This window comes from Amphiura filiformis, chromosome 3 (genome assembly GCF_039555335.1).
Source record: "Amphiura filiformis chromosome 3, Afil_fr2py, whole genome shotgun sequence".
Lineage (NCBI taxonomy): Eukaryota > Metazoa > Echinodermata > Ophiuroidea > Amphilepidida > Amphiuridae > Amphiura > Amphiura filiformis.
In genome coordinates, this window is record NC_092630.1 from 28,044,257 (window position 1) to 28,061,764 (window position 17,508).

General features: G+C 37.0%; 1 protein-coding gene across 6 annotated transcripts in view; it reads left to right on the forward strand.

Moving 5' to 3' along the window:
* LOC140148305 (transcription factor AP-2-alpha-like) overlaps positions 1 to 17,508 on the forward strand; it is a 183,351-nt gene that overhangs the window by 120,145 nt on the left and 45,698 nt on the right. For 3 of the 6 annotated variants that reach the window (XM_072170203.1, XM_072170204.1, XM_072170205.1), the window contains 2 exons: positions 5,512 to 5,562; positions 7,478 to 7,538. In XM_072170203.1, the coding sequence (XP_072026304.1) occupies positions 5,512 to 5,562; positions 7,478 to 7,538 (112 nt within the window). The remainder of the gene's footprint in view (positions 1 to 5,511; positions 5,563 to 7,477; positions 7,539 to 17,508) is intronic. The other 3 variants (XM_072170207.1, XM_072170209.1, XM_072170208.1) reach the window with 3 other exon arrangements.

Consider the following 17,508-nt stretch of genomic DNA (forward strand, 5'->3'; position numbering starts at 1 on the left):
AGTGTCATGTTATTCTACCATATCGGTCGTCGAATCAAATCGGCCTGGTGGTCGAAAATCTGCATCCTGATGTTAAAAGCGCCAATTTTGTACCGTAATATAACCACCCGGCCACAAAGATTTATCAATATTATAGTTTGACACGCTGGTCTTTCTTACATATCTCAGATAATTGCTCCATTTATACACCAACATTTATTTAAAAAATCTGCCAGGAAGAAAGAGACCAGCTTTACTCAAATTGGGTAAACCAAGAAAGAGCTAATTACAAAATATGTCATTGACCTGCTGCTGCTGGTGATTCGCCAATCTGGACCGGAATGGCAGATTGCAGCCGGGTCAGAACTGAAGAGTCTTATGTCTTCACTCATCAGGATTAGGTAGCCGCGTAAACGGTTTCATCCCACATAGCAACCACCATCTTCTCTCTCCTATATAGCTCTTTCAACTCTTCGATTGAAAGTATATAAACTGATTTAGCAGGTAACAGACGCCATGCCAGTGTGGTGGACGTCCAGAACCTCTTGACCAGTTGATGTAGGTCACTTTTGGTCAGATATGACATAGAGTTTGGATATAAACGAGTATTATACTCTCAATCGCCAGGATTTAGGGAGATAAAAGGATCTGAACAAATCTGATATATCTCATCGATATTTCAAAGATTTAAATCCCACTTCGAACTCAATTAGTAAGGTCAAGTTTCTAGTCTTAAAGAACAACATCAAATTGATCCTGTGCCACATATTTAATTAATTTGTTATTACTTATAGTAGATTAAAATATGTGAGAGGTGAATCATAGAGCACTATCAATAATTAAGAAATGAACAAAGATTATGATATGAAACATGTTAATGATTTGAAACACATTACCAGAAATTTTTTAGAATTGATAGATGATGACGTGATGATGATAATAATAATAATAATAATAATAATAATAATAATAATAATAATAATAATAATAATAATAATAATAATAATAATATAAAGGGTGAGTTCAAGACATTGACATTTCTTAATTTCATGTTTGTCACTGACATAATTTTTCATTTTTCAATCTTTGTCAACTGACTGACGGCTCAAGAGGCATGACCGACGGATTGTCACCAAGATAGTTTATAAAAATAGTCTCTCACACAAAATACATAACCTCAAAATCATCATCAAATATATCGTGTGCTTGATATATATCAAAAGTAAAGTCTGTTCTGGAGATTTTTCCTGTCAAATCTGTCCAGACGAGCGTTAACTGTGCGTGAATGTCCGTAGTACGGTGTGTTGTAAGTCTAGACTTGTCATCATGGTCATGGATGAAGAATTTTAGAAGAAGAAGAAGAGTCATCAGAAACAAAGGGAACATATATCTAACTATCTAACACAAAGCACTCAGAAAATGAAATTCTAACTGCGTTTAACCCTTCCACTTTGTGGCATTCCCCGGTTACTCCCCGAGCTTAACAGTTGATTTGTAATCAGCCTAATGAATACAACACTTCATTAAAACCTATGGCATTAGGTTGGGGTGAGTGTATAATGATCTCTATGCCACCTCAAGCGGCTGTAGTGGTTTTCACATCCATTTATTTAATGATTGAGCGAAGGGTTTCAGGAGGACCAAGTGTTTTGCAATCGTGACCAAGTACTTGGGTTAACTGAACTGAATTCTTGCTAAATGTGAGATTGATACGAAACACTCATTTTGCTCGATAAACCAGCAATTTAAGAGACAAAAAACAGGTCGTTAATGGAACCCATGATCAATTGGTTTCTTGAACATCAAAGAAACTAGTAGTAGTATCTTCTCTTTTCTTTCGTCGTATTCATTGTCGGAAACAAACACTACCAACATCAACAACTAGCAATAGTAAAAGAACTCGAACAGCATGTGGAAGTTTTCATTCAAATTTGAATTTTTCCCAATTGATCATCTCTAGAAATCTATTGAAGGCAATTACATACGGTATAGAGTTACTCAAGTTGAGATTGGCGCCTTGTGTTTTTGATATAAGGACCCTTGCACCCCTATCTGCCACGATTGTCGTTCTCACCTAACCACTTAATTATGCACAATTATTCAATTATGTTTCTCACTTCTCCGTCACTTGCGCGGCTCATTCTTACCAATTGTGTTATTTCCCTATATCACATGACTACGTCTTGCACCTTTCTCCTCCTTTGTGCATTCTACGTCTTCATAACATCGTCCTCTAAAGTTTCAGCTGGAGAAAATGTATACTTAATTGATCCACTCTAAATCCAGTGGTCGCTACTCGACAAATGGCATCAAACTTCATTTTCATCTACTAAATTAAAGAAGTTGCATGTGGGGTGATCTGGCATGCATCTGGAAATTGGGCTGCGGTAAATCTCAGAAGCATGCAACTTACTTGGTACCTATTGTAAAATATAGGTTGTGTGAAACCACACTCTTTAAAGTAATGAACTTTTCCTCCTTGAAATTGCGAATTACACAAATCCGGAGTCATCTATCTTCCTCTTTAACCTGAACGTACCAAGTGTACTATTTACACACCGATTTCAACTGCTGTACGGATGGGTCAGTTTCGTGCAGCAAATCTTAGATTTCTTTTCACTGCAACATGATGATCGTAAAAAAACATCGCAATGTTGTTCTCGACACAATTCAAACACTTGGGATTTTTGCACAGGAAGAGCTCCCTATTACCACTCGTTTGATACACGGTATTTTCAGGTCGTCAGGAAGGCTCTCCGATGGCCATGGCAATGTAAGAGATCTCCAGGTTTGGAACAGCTCAACAAGCTTCTAATCCACTACTTCTATGTGACCCACTTTGAAGTGGCATGATCACCATGCAGAAACCCGCCACTATCATCATGTTATCGAGCTCCCCAAATGACATCCTAAGAGCCCTTGAGCTACTGCTAGCACTCCAAGCACCAGTAGCAGGTCACTCATTCAGTTTTCAAGATGGCTTGACCACTTTGTTAGCCTTGTGTGGATACAAGCACTATAACTGTTTTCTCCAGTGTTTACTATAAACACTTTTGATGTTGGATCCTATTTCCATTGCGCAAGTAAATGATGCGCTTGGCAGTATTTCTTAAACGTAGACCTAGTTCCGAAATAGGACTTGTTGTCGGAGTTCAGTGTTGATGGTGAATTGACACCAAGCCACAAGTTGTTGCTACTTCTGAAGTAAAGGACCGCGAAAGAGTATGAAATATCAGATCAGATGAACTACTACTAACTGACTCTGTGACAATCTTAAAGTTGTGGGAAGTACTGTAGTTATTTTAAATACCTTGTTTTAGGACATGTAGGAGGGTTTTCATCCTAACACTACATTGCAAATAATTAAGCTAGGTCAGGTAATGGTAATACTTTAAAAATATAAGTTAATAATATGTAACTATGATGCTTTTAAAATGTTACTGAGTTTGGAATGCATATGACTTGTAATATAGCAACTGATTGCTAAACCTTACCTCAATTTGATTGGAAAATTGAAACATCAATGACACAAACTAACAACTAAGCGTACAATAAACATTTGCCTGTGGTGGTCTGGGGGTTCCCCATATTCAATACGACTTGCATTGATTAATATTGAAGGAATTTGGTTTCAAGTGTTTACGACAAATTTTACAAAAAGAGCTAAATGATACCTCTCGTAAGTAGTGACCACTTTAGTTAGTACTATTGACCGCTTATATAAATCGGGGGAAGATAAAGAATTACAAAGCAGGTAGAGCAAATTGTACCATAGACAGTAGATAGCTAAGTGACAAGATAATAATCGTGTTTATCAAGCGTGAGGTGCAAGTTGCGTAGCAGAGACTATCGGGAGGATGGGTATCCCCAATTGCCATAGGCAATGAAAGCCATCGCGGCTGTTCTTGAAGACTACTATTTACTCGAAAGATCAGTGCACTGATCATGTGGGTATTGCTGTCAGCATGGTCAAAATCTGTGTAAGAGACATGCAGGCAACTATAAGCACACACACACGCCGGTAGTATCTTGAATATCACTAGCCAATAGTCAATCTATGAGCATCTTCACACATGAGTCGTGGATGACATCGATTATAGCACTCGGTAAATGCTATCCGTGGTGCAAATGCAAATAAAATATTTGATTTTGCCTGAGATCTTAACAAGTGCCTCTTCACTATTAGATCAATTTAATAGTACGTATTGTCAGTTAGTTGTAATCCCATGTGTATTGGGCTCTAGAAAGTTGGTTAGCCTTATTGGATTCAAATGAGGCCAATTCGTGCCAGATTTTGAAGTTTAATGCAAACAAAAGTAATAAGAATATAAATTTATAGCGTAGTACTTGAAATTTGATAATTACTTTACACTTTCAAACAGATATGTTTTGTTTACACTCTAGCAGACTGCAATGCTTATGAATCGGTTCTTTTTTCTTCTGTTCTCTGTCCTCTGTGTTGCATTTATACTTACGACATAAATAATTTTTAATTTCAATATAATTTCAAAATATTTTCGTAACTGGTCAAACATTATATAGGGATGGATGGTTATGCAAAATTGAATAGTACGTTACCACGCAAAATTATGTATTTCCAGCTGGAATGTAGTATTTTTTCAAGATTAGATGTAGAGACAGGTCAACAAAATTTGGTCATTTTACAGTCAGGGAATACGTATACCAATTTGCGAATTTGTCATGGTGTGTTCCAAGATGTACTCTTTTGTATAACATCAAGTCAAATCAATTACACGATCACTAGGTGTAAAATTTATTCTCCCAAGAAAATTGCCCATCGCATAAGTGGCAATCACTTTAAATTACACCACCATCAAGTTGCCAGTTCATTTCTCAGTACCCATCATGCCCATCAAAACAGTGCACTGCCCATTTTTATGTATGCGTAATACAGTAGCATCCATACTGTTTGACATGATTTGTGTGTTGTTGTTAAACTATCAACCAGGTTGATGTGTGAGATTTATGAGAAGTTGATACTCTTTAGGATGTTCGTTATTGTACCAATAAAACAGACCGTTAACTACCAGATTTATGGCCCTAATAATAAGACGCTGTTCGCGTGCCACATAATTTATAGCTGGGGTTGGAAAGGCAGCTTGTTCTTGGCCTTCACCACGCTTAGTTAGGGAGGATATGTCACCGACTTCAGTTGTTTCTATCAACTTGTACCTTACTATCATAACATACATGTATTAATAGGTTGTATAAATTCATTCATAAAGTTGTTAATAAAGTTGTTAGTGTCATAATATTGATTGGGATGATGTTTTTGAGTAAACATGTGCAAACCAAACAAAAAATATAAGATTTCATCGTAAGTTTTGGCTAAATTTTACTTGTGGTTTCATGTGAACTCACTTTTTTTTCTCTTCCAAATTTAGGAATGTAAATCAACATAATATGTATTTTTTATTTTTTATTTTTGTTTATGCCGGATAATTGTTATTTTAAGTTTGATTTTGAACAAGAATTGATCAAACCTTCCGTTTCCTTTTTCCCATTTGGTAGGTCGGATATTGGCAGAGCTGGAACGGCCACTCCGGTCTAACCGGCGCTATCGTGAGTGAAAAACATTTTTTAATACCCACTGGCATTCACATTTAATAGGGTTTTGGAAAGCATTTGATAGGATAGATCAGTTTTGTCTGTGGCTAAGTTTTGACAAACACTTCATAGCAATGCTGTGTTTCTTTTTATATTGATTTTTCACGACTTTTATTTGTTGTGCATGCCTAGTGTTCAATTTGTACATTGCAAAAACAGAAAGGAAACAAAACAAAATTTCAACCATCCACAGTTATATCCTCTTTAACTTTATAACATTTTTAGGCCAATATGTCAAGGAAACTAAATTATCCAAAACTCAAAACGTGAAAATATGTCTGTGCATCAGACTCACAATATTTTTTGTTTGCTTGCACCATACACTTGATCAATACGTAACGTTAGTCTGTTTGTTGTTGTTGTTGCATGGCTGAGTATTATTACATGTATTGCATGCCTTGTTGTATCATACAATGAAATAAAAATATTCTTTTCAATGGAAACCATGTCACCTTTGCCCAAGCATACACGATATTGGCTGGTTTTCATTTCCACATGTACATGTATATAATTGTATAGTAGTGTTAAAGTACAGTGAATCCAAATTGCGCGCAAGGATTATTTTTGCTTTGGGGTATACACAGGTGTCAATCTACTGTATTAAATACAATTGGTTTCCTATCAATTATATCAATGAATGTGTTTAACTTGAATTTGTAGTGACATGGGGACCACAACTAGTCCCAGTTGTCCGTCGTTTTCACTCAGTACTTTTAAAAAGATTCCTATTTTCATGGTTTACACATTTTCCTTACCGAGCGAGCCCGTACTCAGTACATTCTTTACAGCCATTCTTTACTACACTACTCGTCAGGACACAGTTCTTTAACCCCAATATATTTGTATATCCATTAAATGACCTTTGAATGTGTTGAGTACGCAATATCATACTCCACAACTTAAGGTCAAAATGTTGAGCTATGATTGTTAAATTGAGGTTAACGAACTATGTCATGGGGTATGAGGCTATTTTGAACCATAGTGCTATATTGGCAAGCAGTTCCTAGTATCATATATTAGCTTTTGTACTGCACATGGGTTATTCACCCATTCTTTTCAGACAAAATACCGCGTGTCTGACTACATGTACCCACTACATAATACACTTTAATTTACTTTCAGCATAATATTCACAAAGAATTTGGGCTAAATACCGAGATACTTATGAGTTAGACTTCATAAAGCTCTAGACAAACTTGCACAGTGTTATTCAAGACGTTTACTAAATGTATATAGCAAAAGGGGTTTGCTAAACACCTAGTATTTACAAACTATCTAGATCCAGAATCTCTGTGCAATAATATACAGCCACTTTTGTGTGTACTCAGTGACTGACATGAAGCTCGAAGTGAAAGCAATGTTATACAGGTGTACTGTGCGGGAGAGAAAAAAAAAGATTAAGGGGTGTCACTTCGAAAGGATTCGTGCCAAAGCCTTTGAAATACAATCTAGGTGAGGATAAAATCTAGTCGTTTTCTAGGGAGATTCCCGCCTTGACGACCATATTGCATATATCATCCACACCTCGTGTAGATCATATGTCACGGATGCCTCCCCGTCTTGTAATTGTTTCTGCCTTAGTAAATCCTTCGGCTAAGAAGACCCATTTCCTCAGAACCTCTATTTGGACATTTCAGTTCAATATAGCAACCTAACCCCGCTTAAGACGGTGGAAACTGTGATCATCTTGCATCTCCACAGATTGATGAAGATTTTTTTTTTCTTTCCTTGGCGTTTTTTTTTATCCAAGCACAAGACCCCTCTGACCTGCACTTATCTGTGAGACACTTGATGCGTTATGTATCAAACAGTAGTATATCCTCACTCATGTTCTTTTTTTTTTCATTTTTCTCTTTCTCTATGGTTACAGGCACCGCACGACGAAGCTGCAAACTTCATCCATGGTGAGCATCATTCTGTCATCAGGAAAGGTAACGTGCATGAAACTGCATTTTAGGAGCCCTCCATTGACCATTTAGCGATAGCTCCCGAAATCCTTTGCAAATGAAACGTAAACTATGTCATCATATCGTAACTGCGCATGCTCGACTCAGTCAAGCATGCGCAGTGACGATGACGTAATGTGATTTCGGTTTCTTTGCAAAGAATTTCGGGAATTACCGAAATGTTCAAATTTCAAAAATCATGTACTGCCTCTCAAAATTGCGGCATTTTTGGCAACCTTTCATAGTTTTAACATCATAACTTGGCAACCTATATATTAATACTAGATACCAGCTTAATTACATTTTAGTTATGTGCATGCATGCTTTTTCAACGGCATTTTGCTGCTTTTGTTACTACCAGGCACTTCGCAATGAATAATAATATCCCAGTAAATTACCGTTATTTTTAGTTCGGGTCACCCAACTGTGGTCATTCCAATCGATCGAAACATTATTAAATCACACCTTACTTTGAACCTTTTGAAAGTAGAATTTGATTTGTAGCCTTTTCAGTTAACGGTAATGAACAATAGGAAACCTTTTCCTCCTGTGTTTGTATTCAATACCAAGCCATGTTTATGTGCAGTGGTTTTATCCATGACTCACGTTGATGACGTGTTTTAACGAGAAAAATGGTAGGCGATGTACTTGACACATTTGCTCACCCTAAAACGCGATATATATTTCTGATCTGAACGGCTGTGATTGTCAAAAGGTGTATGAACCGCCAGTTGAAGGAGATGAATTGGATGCCTATTAAGTAATATTCAATTAAGTGTCTATGTTCCTGTCACCACTAAAGCGCTGTCAATCTCGGATGTTCTCGTCTGAAGAACGCGACTGCTGCATCATATACATCACTGCCATGCTGGTTCTCTTTCTTGATTCCAAAGATCAAACCATTTTGAATTATTACTAATGAGTATCAAAAGACTAATACAAACATTGATTGTTTATCGGGCCACGTGCAAAACTATATCATTCTTTATAGCATTATCACCATGTCATCGTTTTCGATAAAAATAATATGTCATCTGTGAATGGCTCAATAATGTGCTTATTTAACCACCATTCAACCCATCTTAGAATCACAATACAATGATTTATCGTAATGAAGGCAATGTTGTGTCATTCAAGCTTTTTTGCAAATTGCAACATTCACGCCTTTTCTTACAACGCCATTCTACCATTAAAAAACCACCAGCTGCAAAATTGTGTCAAAAGCGGTACAAAACTACCACACCAACACTATCCTTTACCAATGCTACGTGACATTAGCAGCACGGTTCCCTACTAATTCTAAATTTTCAAATAAAACAACCTGCCAGCATGGTCAGGAAAGGTAAAAAACAAAGACTGTTAATCAAGGTTGTTCTGTCTAGCTAAGGTAGGGGGTAGAGAGAGCTTCCTAGTAAATCCCTAACTCAGTATTCAACAAGTTTTTCTTTAAGATTACCTCCATTGGTAATAGAACATCAATATGGAGTTGAATTAGCAGTAGTTGTAGCTGACCTTACACATAGACCTACACCCGACCCGCTCTTTTCCCGATTAGCCTGTTTTTTTGGGGTGCATTTATGAAATGAAACCAACGTCCGCGTCTGACCTCTTCAACTGAGTAGCAGCCTGAACTTGGAACAATACCATTACGGCCTTGTGTTTGCCGCTTCATCGGTTTGCTGCGAACTGTTTTGCACAGATCTGCGCCGATAACAATACAAAAACACAATATGAATTTTTGTCGGTTCGAAGAGTTTGATAGATGCAGGGGATAAGCCGACAACTCTAGCGCAAAAAATTCTTTCAGAAAAGTTTTTCAGAAAGCAGGACAAACTTGCATGGACCTATTCAAATGGTTCATTGAATCCAAATGCACTTCACCCAAGTTGTGTACACAAAAAAACATAAGGAACAGCATGCACACTAACTAACTAGACCAGCAGGTAAAATTGTTACAGGGTCTATCCACAGGCAATTTGGCAAAAATGGTTATATAACTTGTAATGAATAACAAATGAATAACACAAAACTGAGAAATGGTTATGCTTTGAACTATTTCCTATCGCATGGCAATTTAGCACGAACAACTTCCGTCAGTACGCAAGATTTTCTGACAAGTGGCTGTTACACTAACTTCAAGTAGTTAAAAGATTATAAAAAATTTAAAATCTTTAAACTAGTCAGCTGTTTATGTTTTAAAGAAGCAATAATTGATTTTCTTCATGATGGTTTTAAAATGAAAATTATAACAGAAAAATAACCGAATTGCTATATCAAATCATAAATAAATGTTGAAATATATTACTCTACGATTATAAGAGATATAACCAAATCAGATTAAACAGGCACGTATAATAAAGCTGGTTGTATTTAGTAAAATAACCGGTCATTGACGGACTGGACTGCAACTACATGTTCTTCTATAACTGAGCCTCTAGAGGCACAACACGAGCCCAAACTAAAGATATTGTTCATCGTCTGGGGAAATTGTTCATCGGAAAACACAGGGACATTGTAATTATCTGGAGATTCACCGAGATAGTGTATATTCCCCTAAATCATAGATATATCAGGAGTAGTTTTCTATAGCATATAAACTGTATTGCCTATATAATTCGTCATCGACCTCGGGTGACATTCAGATATATCTCAAAACCAAAATAATAATATCGCAGTATGCAAAAAGCTAATTTAACCATGCAGTAACTGATAAGTCAGACACAAGTAAAATCGTTAATTTAGCTCAGAACATGGAAATAACATGGCACACTTTACACACACTTCACACGTATTTCATACACTATGGGCAAGTCAACCATAGAATTCAGCGCAAGTATGTTCCCCAGATCATTGATGTTAAATCAAAATACTACAGATTTTAGACGATAGATTTCACTTTCTTCTGTGTTACAATGGCGCGAAAATGTTAACAGCAAATGTTAAATGCTTAACACTCTCTAAAGTAGTATTGAAATCAGGCTTGTTAAATCTAATTGAATTCGCCTTTATAAACACACATCGCGGTCATCTAGTGCAGAAAGAACTCTGCTTGTTTGGGAAATTAATTACGGTCATTGCCAGTGTGTTCACAGAATTCACCAAACCTCTCTCTCATCATTTTTACACAAGCTTTAGTTAACTATCTCGGGACCGTTTCCCTCGCCAGTTCGGACAATTTCATCAACAACTAAAAAAAAGAGATAGTGCCTGTGTACACAAACACACAAAAAAAGTGCTAAGCCACACACACTATAAATGAAGAAGAGAAATTTCATCGAGAATTTGACTAATGAAGAAACATGTCGTCTTTTAATCAGAGCCGATGGAGCGATGATTCCCGCGAGGGATTCTGGGAGTCTTGAAACATATAGGCTAATCATATGCCAACGCACACATGTCATGAACGGCCCGTAAGGACTTAGACCTTTACTGTACGGAAGATGAACTGACCGATCCCAAGTCCCAAGCAAAAATATTGAGAATAAAATCTGATATCGGCGATCCGTTTGAATCAAAATAATTACTCGTGGTGTAATCAAGAGGTCGGTCAATTTTAATAACGCAGTGAGAACTAGGTTTAACTTTGACCTTTTTTAACAACAACATTTTGGTATTAATATTTAGTTCATTTTGCCATCGTTTTTTGATTCCACACATTTAATACAAAAATTTTCTTAGAGGTTATCACACATACATATGAATACACCCCCACCAACACTAATAAACACTCCCTCCACCATTTGCACACCCGCGACCAATTTCAATACGCACACACAAACACGATAATCATCTAAAGCTTGCTATAATCTGTCCTACACGACGTTCCCGGCCCTGGAAAATCGACATTAATACGTACTGCTGTAAATCGAGAATAATCTGCTTCACACAAGTGATACCTACAATAGTATACATCAAAGTTATTATGCACTTGGTATGTATGTTGAGGCAATATTACCCATTTGTGCATACGCAAGTGTACGCACGCATGTATACGCGAAAATACGCACACCTATCACTTCATTTTATATCCCCGCGGTTTTCTTTTATCCTAATCACGTCCCACATTTCAAAATGAAAATGGGAATCACCACTAATTAATGGAATAGTGTAACAATTAAATACTGTCGGGTACATGTATATACGCAAGTCAAGTACGTCGCAGGATCATTGTATTATGCATTTGGCACAGTTCACCTGCTTAGTAGGGATCTTAATTCAGATTAGAGTGATGAGGATCCATTAGGATGCCTGGCGGAAATTATCTCACTTTATGTTTTCTCTGTAATGCTCGCTACCATTTCTCAGCTCACTCAAATCATTCACGCATGACACTATTCAATAATCTGTATAACAAACTCCCCTATGCGCGTATACAACTTCATTGAAATTCCTTTTAGATACGTCTTATCTATGTGTCTCGAAATAGTTGAATCATGAGTGAGGTTTAAACTCTTACACATGATGCTAAAGAAATAAGAGTTGCTCACTATACGCACATATCTTGTGTAGCAGTGTTGTATATTTCTATTACATGCATTTGACCAAGCGTGCATTATTGGTGGTCCCACAAGGGGGGTTTCAAGTTAAGTCTGAGACAGATAGTAAACGGCAAAGAGGCACTTCTTGGTTACGGCATCAAGGGATGTGTTTACCATAGCTCATTTCACATCTTGTCGCGCACACTGACATGTGTTGACCAACCCGAGCGTAAAACTCGGCAGTTCAAAAGCGCGCAAAAATGTGTGTATTACCACCACGACGATCAGAAGCATCATCTTATTGAATTTGATCAAACCCAGCTAGGCGCTTGCTAATGAACGATAGAGTTTTTTGGCCCTTCATTTCTCCAGTTGCGTTTACATTACGGTGAGAAATTTTCTGGGGCGGAAAATCGCTGAAAGGCCGACTCGCACATTTACTACTGCTTAAGTACCCGTCGATGTGGTTTTAACCCGTCGATCTTAATTAGTAAAATTTTCACTCGGACGATGAACCCCCCTTTAATCCCTTTGGTACCCCCTTATGTTTTCCGAATGGTGTCTTTAAAACTGTGGTAATTTGCTCCGCATTAATGCTCACCGATTGCCAGAGAGTAAAATGTTAAAGTTTACCAATCAATTAAGTAATACATGGTATATCACCGTGGGCCAAAAAGGGAAAAAAAGATATATATACATTATATAATATATTCAACTGTTCAATCAATCTCATTTATCACAGAAGATATCTTGGTTAAAATGTCAGGTTCTTGATAATTAGCTAATTCCTTATTCAGAATGTCTTATCTCCCAAAAATATCTATTCCACAAGAAAATTGCAGTGTCATCTTTGTTTTGGTATATCTTCTCCTTCATCTTCGTTTATTGCATATATCATGTTTATGTACGTCATATGTGTATATGTGCTACTCTCAGTCACATTCACAATGCTCTACAGATAATAATACTAGTGTGTCACCTATGTAATAAGATATGTTGGATTTACAACAGAGTGTGTTCTGTCTGTTTGACAAGATTGTCAATTATGCTATCTTCAGTAGATAGCTAGCTGTTTGGCAAATGTTCTGAATGCTATCTTCAGTAGATAGCTGGTTGGTAAATGTTCTCAATACTTATTTTCAGTAGATAGCTGTTTGGCAAAATGTTCTCGTTGCTATCTTCAGTAGATAGCTAGCTGTTTGGCAAATGCTTTGAATGCTATCTTCAGTAGATAGCTTTTTGGTAAATGTATGCAATCTTCAGTAGATAGCTGCTTAGTAAATATTCTGAACACTATAAATAGCTGTTACGCAAATGTTCTGAATGCTATCTTCAGTAGATAGCTTTTTGACAAATGTTCTCGATGTTATCTTCAGTAGATAGCGGCTAAATGTTGTCAATGCTATCTTCAGTATATGTTAGTAATATTCTAATTTGCTATCTTCAGTAGACAGCTAGCTGCTTGGTAGTTCAATGCTATCTTCAGAAGATATCTGGCAAATATTCCCAATGCTATCTTTAGTAGACAGCTAGGTGCTTGGTAGCTCAATGCTATCTTCATCTTCAGTAGATAGCTGACGCTGATTCCAATGCTATCTTCTGGAGATAGCTGTTTGTCAAATGTTCTGAGTGCTATATTCAGTAGAATGCTATCTTCAGTAGACAGCAAGTGCAAATTAATAACTTCAAGTGACTGTAACTTCACGCAATAACAATGACTAAATACCATACGAATGAGTATTGGTCCTCGCGTGTCTACATCAATATTGCTTGAAAACAAATCAACATATTAATTACGGTTCAAGAGGATAACAATTATTGCCTTCAGCATAATTATAAAACTTTTTTCTAAGATGCAAAAGTCCATGACCAATGTTATAAAAAGGCCAGGCCATAATTCATAAAATAACCATGGCAATCAATATTGTTTGAATATTATTCAGCGACACCATCCACACTCATAAGTGTTCAGAATATGATATTGCTAATGAAACCCACTTTTCTCCCTGTTATTCGGTAATTATTTATGGTCATAACGTTGAGTCCATACGTTTTTAAAGCTGTTATTGCACTTTTTATTCTCGCTCTGGCCGCCTTCATAGGTCATGCGATTTGCGTGTGTCAATGTAGATCAGTGTCATTTCCACATTACTTAACACTAAGCGTAGTGCCATTGTTTGCTTATATGATACTCAAGAAGCAAAAGCGTCAAGCTTAACTGTTTCGCTACCTGTGTTTTTCACACCCGCGTAATTCATACGCCTCTTTCATTCATCATCATCAAATGGTGATCATGATGTGGTGAAAATTATATGATAACAGCTTTTGAAAAATATATGAAAACAACTTTGGAAAAAAAATACACAAAAACAGCTATTTGTGGCAGATTATAAATAAGGGCTGAATAATGGAAGCACAAAAAATGTACTTAAACATAATAACACCAAAACGTTAAAAATGATGCCCAAATTGCAAAGTGTACTGTTTCTGATTGTCTGACCTGTATTACTGTAGCATTTATTAAATGATTACGGACTTGAGCAATTATTAAATGAATGACCTTAAAATGTCTCAATTATAAAGAAAAAAATGTGATTTGGCCTTAAAATAAATTTTGATCTTCAAATTGTGATGGTAATATTATCCACTTTGTAATTTATTCCAAAACGAATATGCCCTTGCGAACCAGACAACCTTATCAGAGACACTGCATGATATGTTTATCAAAACAATACCGTTATGGAAAGGTGTCTAGAAACACTTAAGGGATCAGTACAACCTCTTATATTTGACTGAGACAGGATTTTTTTCCAACCTGTTATTAGCCCACTCGTAAAAAAGCCGAGAAAATACATATATATTATATTGAACTCTTGCGAATGGTCGAAGAACTGAGCGGCCAATTTTCCTATTAATTACGTTTGTGTGGCCGAGCACACGGCGAGTAAATAGATTGTAATATCAGCTCGGCGTTCTTAGTGCAATAACCCCTAATATTCCTCTCTTCAGCAAATATTCCAAAATGGTGGAAAGACGCATTAACTCGCAGTTATTACACATTATAATGCCCGCACGACCCCGTTTTTTTTCACTCTCTTCAAACATCATTCATAACTAGCTGTGTATATATAGCCTTCATCATCGTGTTCATTCCACCAGGGTTTCTATGTCACCACCCTGTTTAAACGAAATGACTAGAACTGTCAATTCTATTTCATCGTCTGGGAACGAGCTTCCGAATTTGTCCTGAGATTGGTTTCATAGCTTAAATCTATAAAACGTCAATCCCGATGTAGATAAATTGATAGAGCATAATGAGAACTGCAATCTATCGTCCAATCCCTCAGCATATAGTAGAAGCTCTCTTTTCTTTCTGAATCACTGCTGCAGAAAATGAGTCTTGTATTTTGAACACTATTATTAGGTTGTGAATGTGCTGCCTGAGTTAGTTTCAGTATGGCGGCGCACTCTATAGTTAGTCCCATTCCAGTATAGTATATACACACACAGCACCTTTTGCCTGCCCATTTACATCCCTTTGTGGCCATGCGGCTTGACATCATCTTGCACTTTTATTACAAGGCGTTGAACTGTCGGCACTAGTATACAGTACAGCTCGATGAGCGACGGGCATAATATTGAATACATTTCTATTTGATTGTCAAAGGCTGGACAAAGATCGGCATTTCAGTGCCTTCGCTGAGAATGTTTGCCTTCGCATATCAGGTACCAATACCGGGGTATATCCTTACCCTGAACCACTGTTTACGGCAATACCAGCCACGATAATCCTTCACCAAAAACAAGCAGGGAAATAACATTGATGGGGATGTTTTAGGAATATGAGCAGTAGGTACCGCCAGGGTAACAGTTTGCTTCAATTGAATGATACGCTATATCCTTACATCGCTACTGTCGCCAAAATGGATACCCCTTTTGAATTGCTGAGGGAGCATGAAGAGGGAAGTAGAACCCGCGGGCGAAGCCTCAATGCCAGTCTTGCCATAAGCAATGGTTTAACCTTTCGGCAACATGTGTCGTAAACCATTAGTTTCTTTTACCTATACAAGAAGTCCTATCCTATGCTTTTCTTAGTATCCAGACATCAAAAAAACTATCGACAATATCCTACAAGGAAAGAAATCCGTAACCATTATGGGAAAATAGCTTGTTATTATTCGATTAAAGCAACAAGCTTAAAATTATTTCTATTCTAGCACCACAAAACCACCTGTAAATTCCCACATGCAGGTAGTCCATGACAATTTGGCCATTTGGAAATACCTGTATACCGTTTCAGAGATGAGAAGCACTCACCAACAGAATACAATATTGACAATCAAAGACACAGTGACACGAGGAAAACAGACTTGAGTCAAGATCGGTTGTTGATGCGGTATCATCACTCTCATCTTGTCAGCCACAATTAACCCACTATTGATTAAAATGTTCAGAGACATTACATTTGATTATGTGTGATTGATTGAATAGGTAAAATTGTACCAAATGATGGTTGCCATAAAGAATGCATAGTCTCTCGCTGTCTCTCAAGAGACATTGTGTATGATGAAAACGAAGTTGACAATGAAAACATTCTGATATTTCAGTATGCTAATAAGACGAGGTAATTGTTACCAAATTACAAAATCTAGAATGCTCATATGATGCGCAGGTAAAATTACGAGAGCGATGTATGTCATTTCGTCATTCATTCAATTATACTTTGATGGGTGCCATTTTGGATTTTTTTGATAACATGTTGTCGAACACTTCCGGTAATGCATCTTGTACACAATTCATAGTACGTATTGAATGAGCATATAATTAAATTTCATTCTGCTATTTAAAAAGACACATAAGAACATTTAATCATAATCACCCCACAATGGTGCCCAACATTTTGATACATTTCCAACAAAAAAAACACACATCAGTCAATTAGAGCAACACATTAACGCGAATTGCTTTGTTGTCATCATAAACTTAGCAAAATCATAATTGTTTAGGAAATTGAATTGAAATCCCTAAATGATGTCGTAACATAACCGCATTCCATTAGATACACACCAACATTACCACAATAGCAAGTCTGTGTCGCACCACCATCTAGGTAAGCTTTAAGAATTTCCAGACATTTACTTGGTCTGGCGCAATATTGTTCCCATTTTCTTGCTTCTCACGTTCACAACCCTCAAGTTTGAGGGTAACTTACGAAGTTTCAGAGAATAGAGTCCAAGGGTCAACCCAGGCCTTTGTCCTTTCTTCTTCGGTCGCTCACCTCGTTTAATAACACAGGGCTATACAATATGGGCTCAACACTCGGCCGGGTCACCTCTCCTAAATCCTATTAGTACACCGATTTTTAATCATGAAAATGCACCAATTTTCCCACTTTAACACATTCCCATATACCGCGGGGCTAATGTCCTTTGTTAATTATTCTGCAAAAAAAGTTTTGTTGTGCAGGTTTATATGAC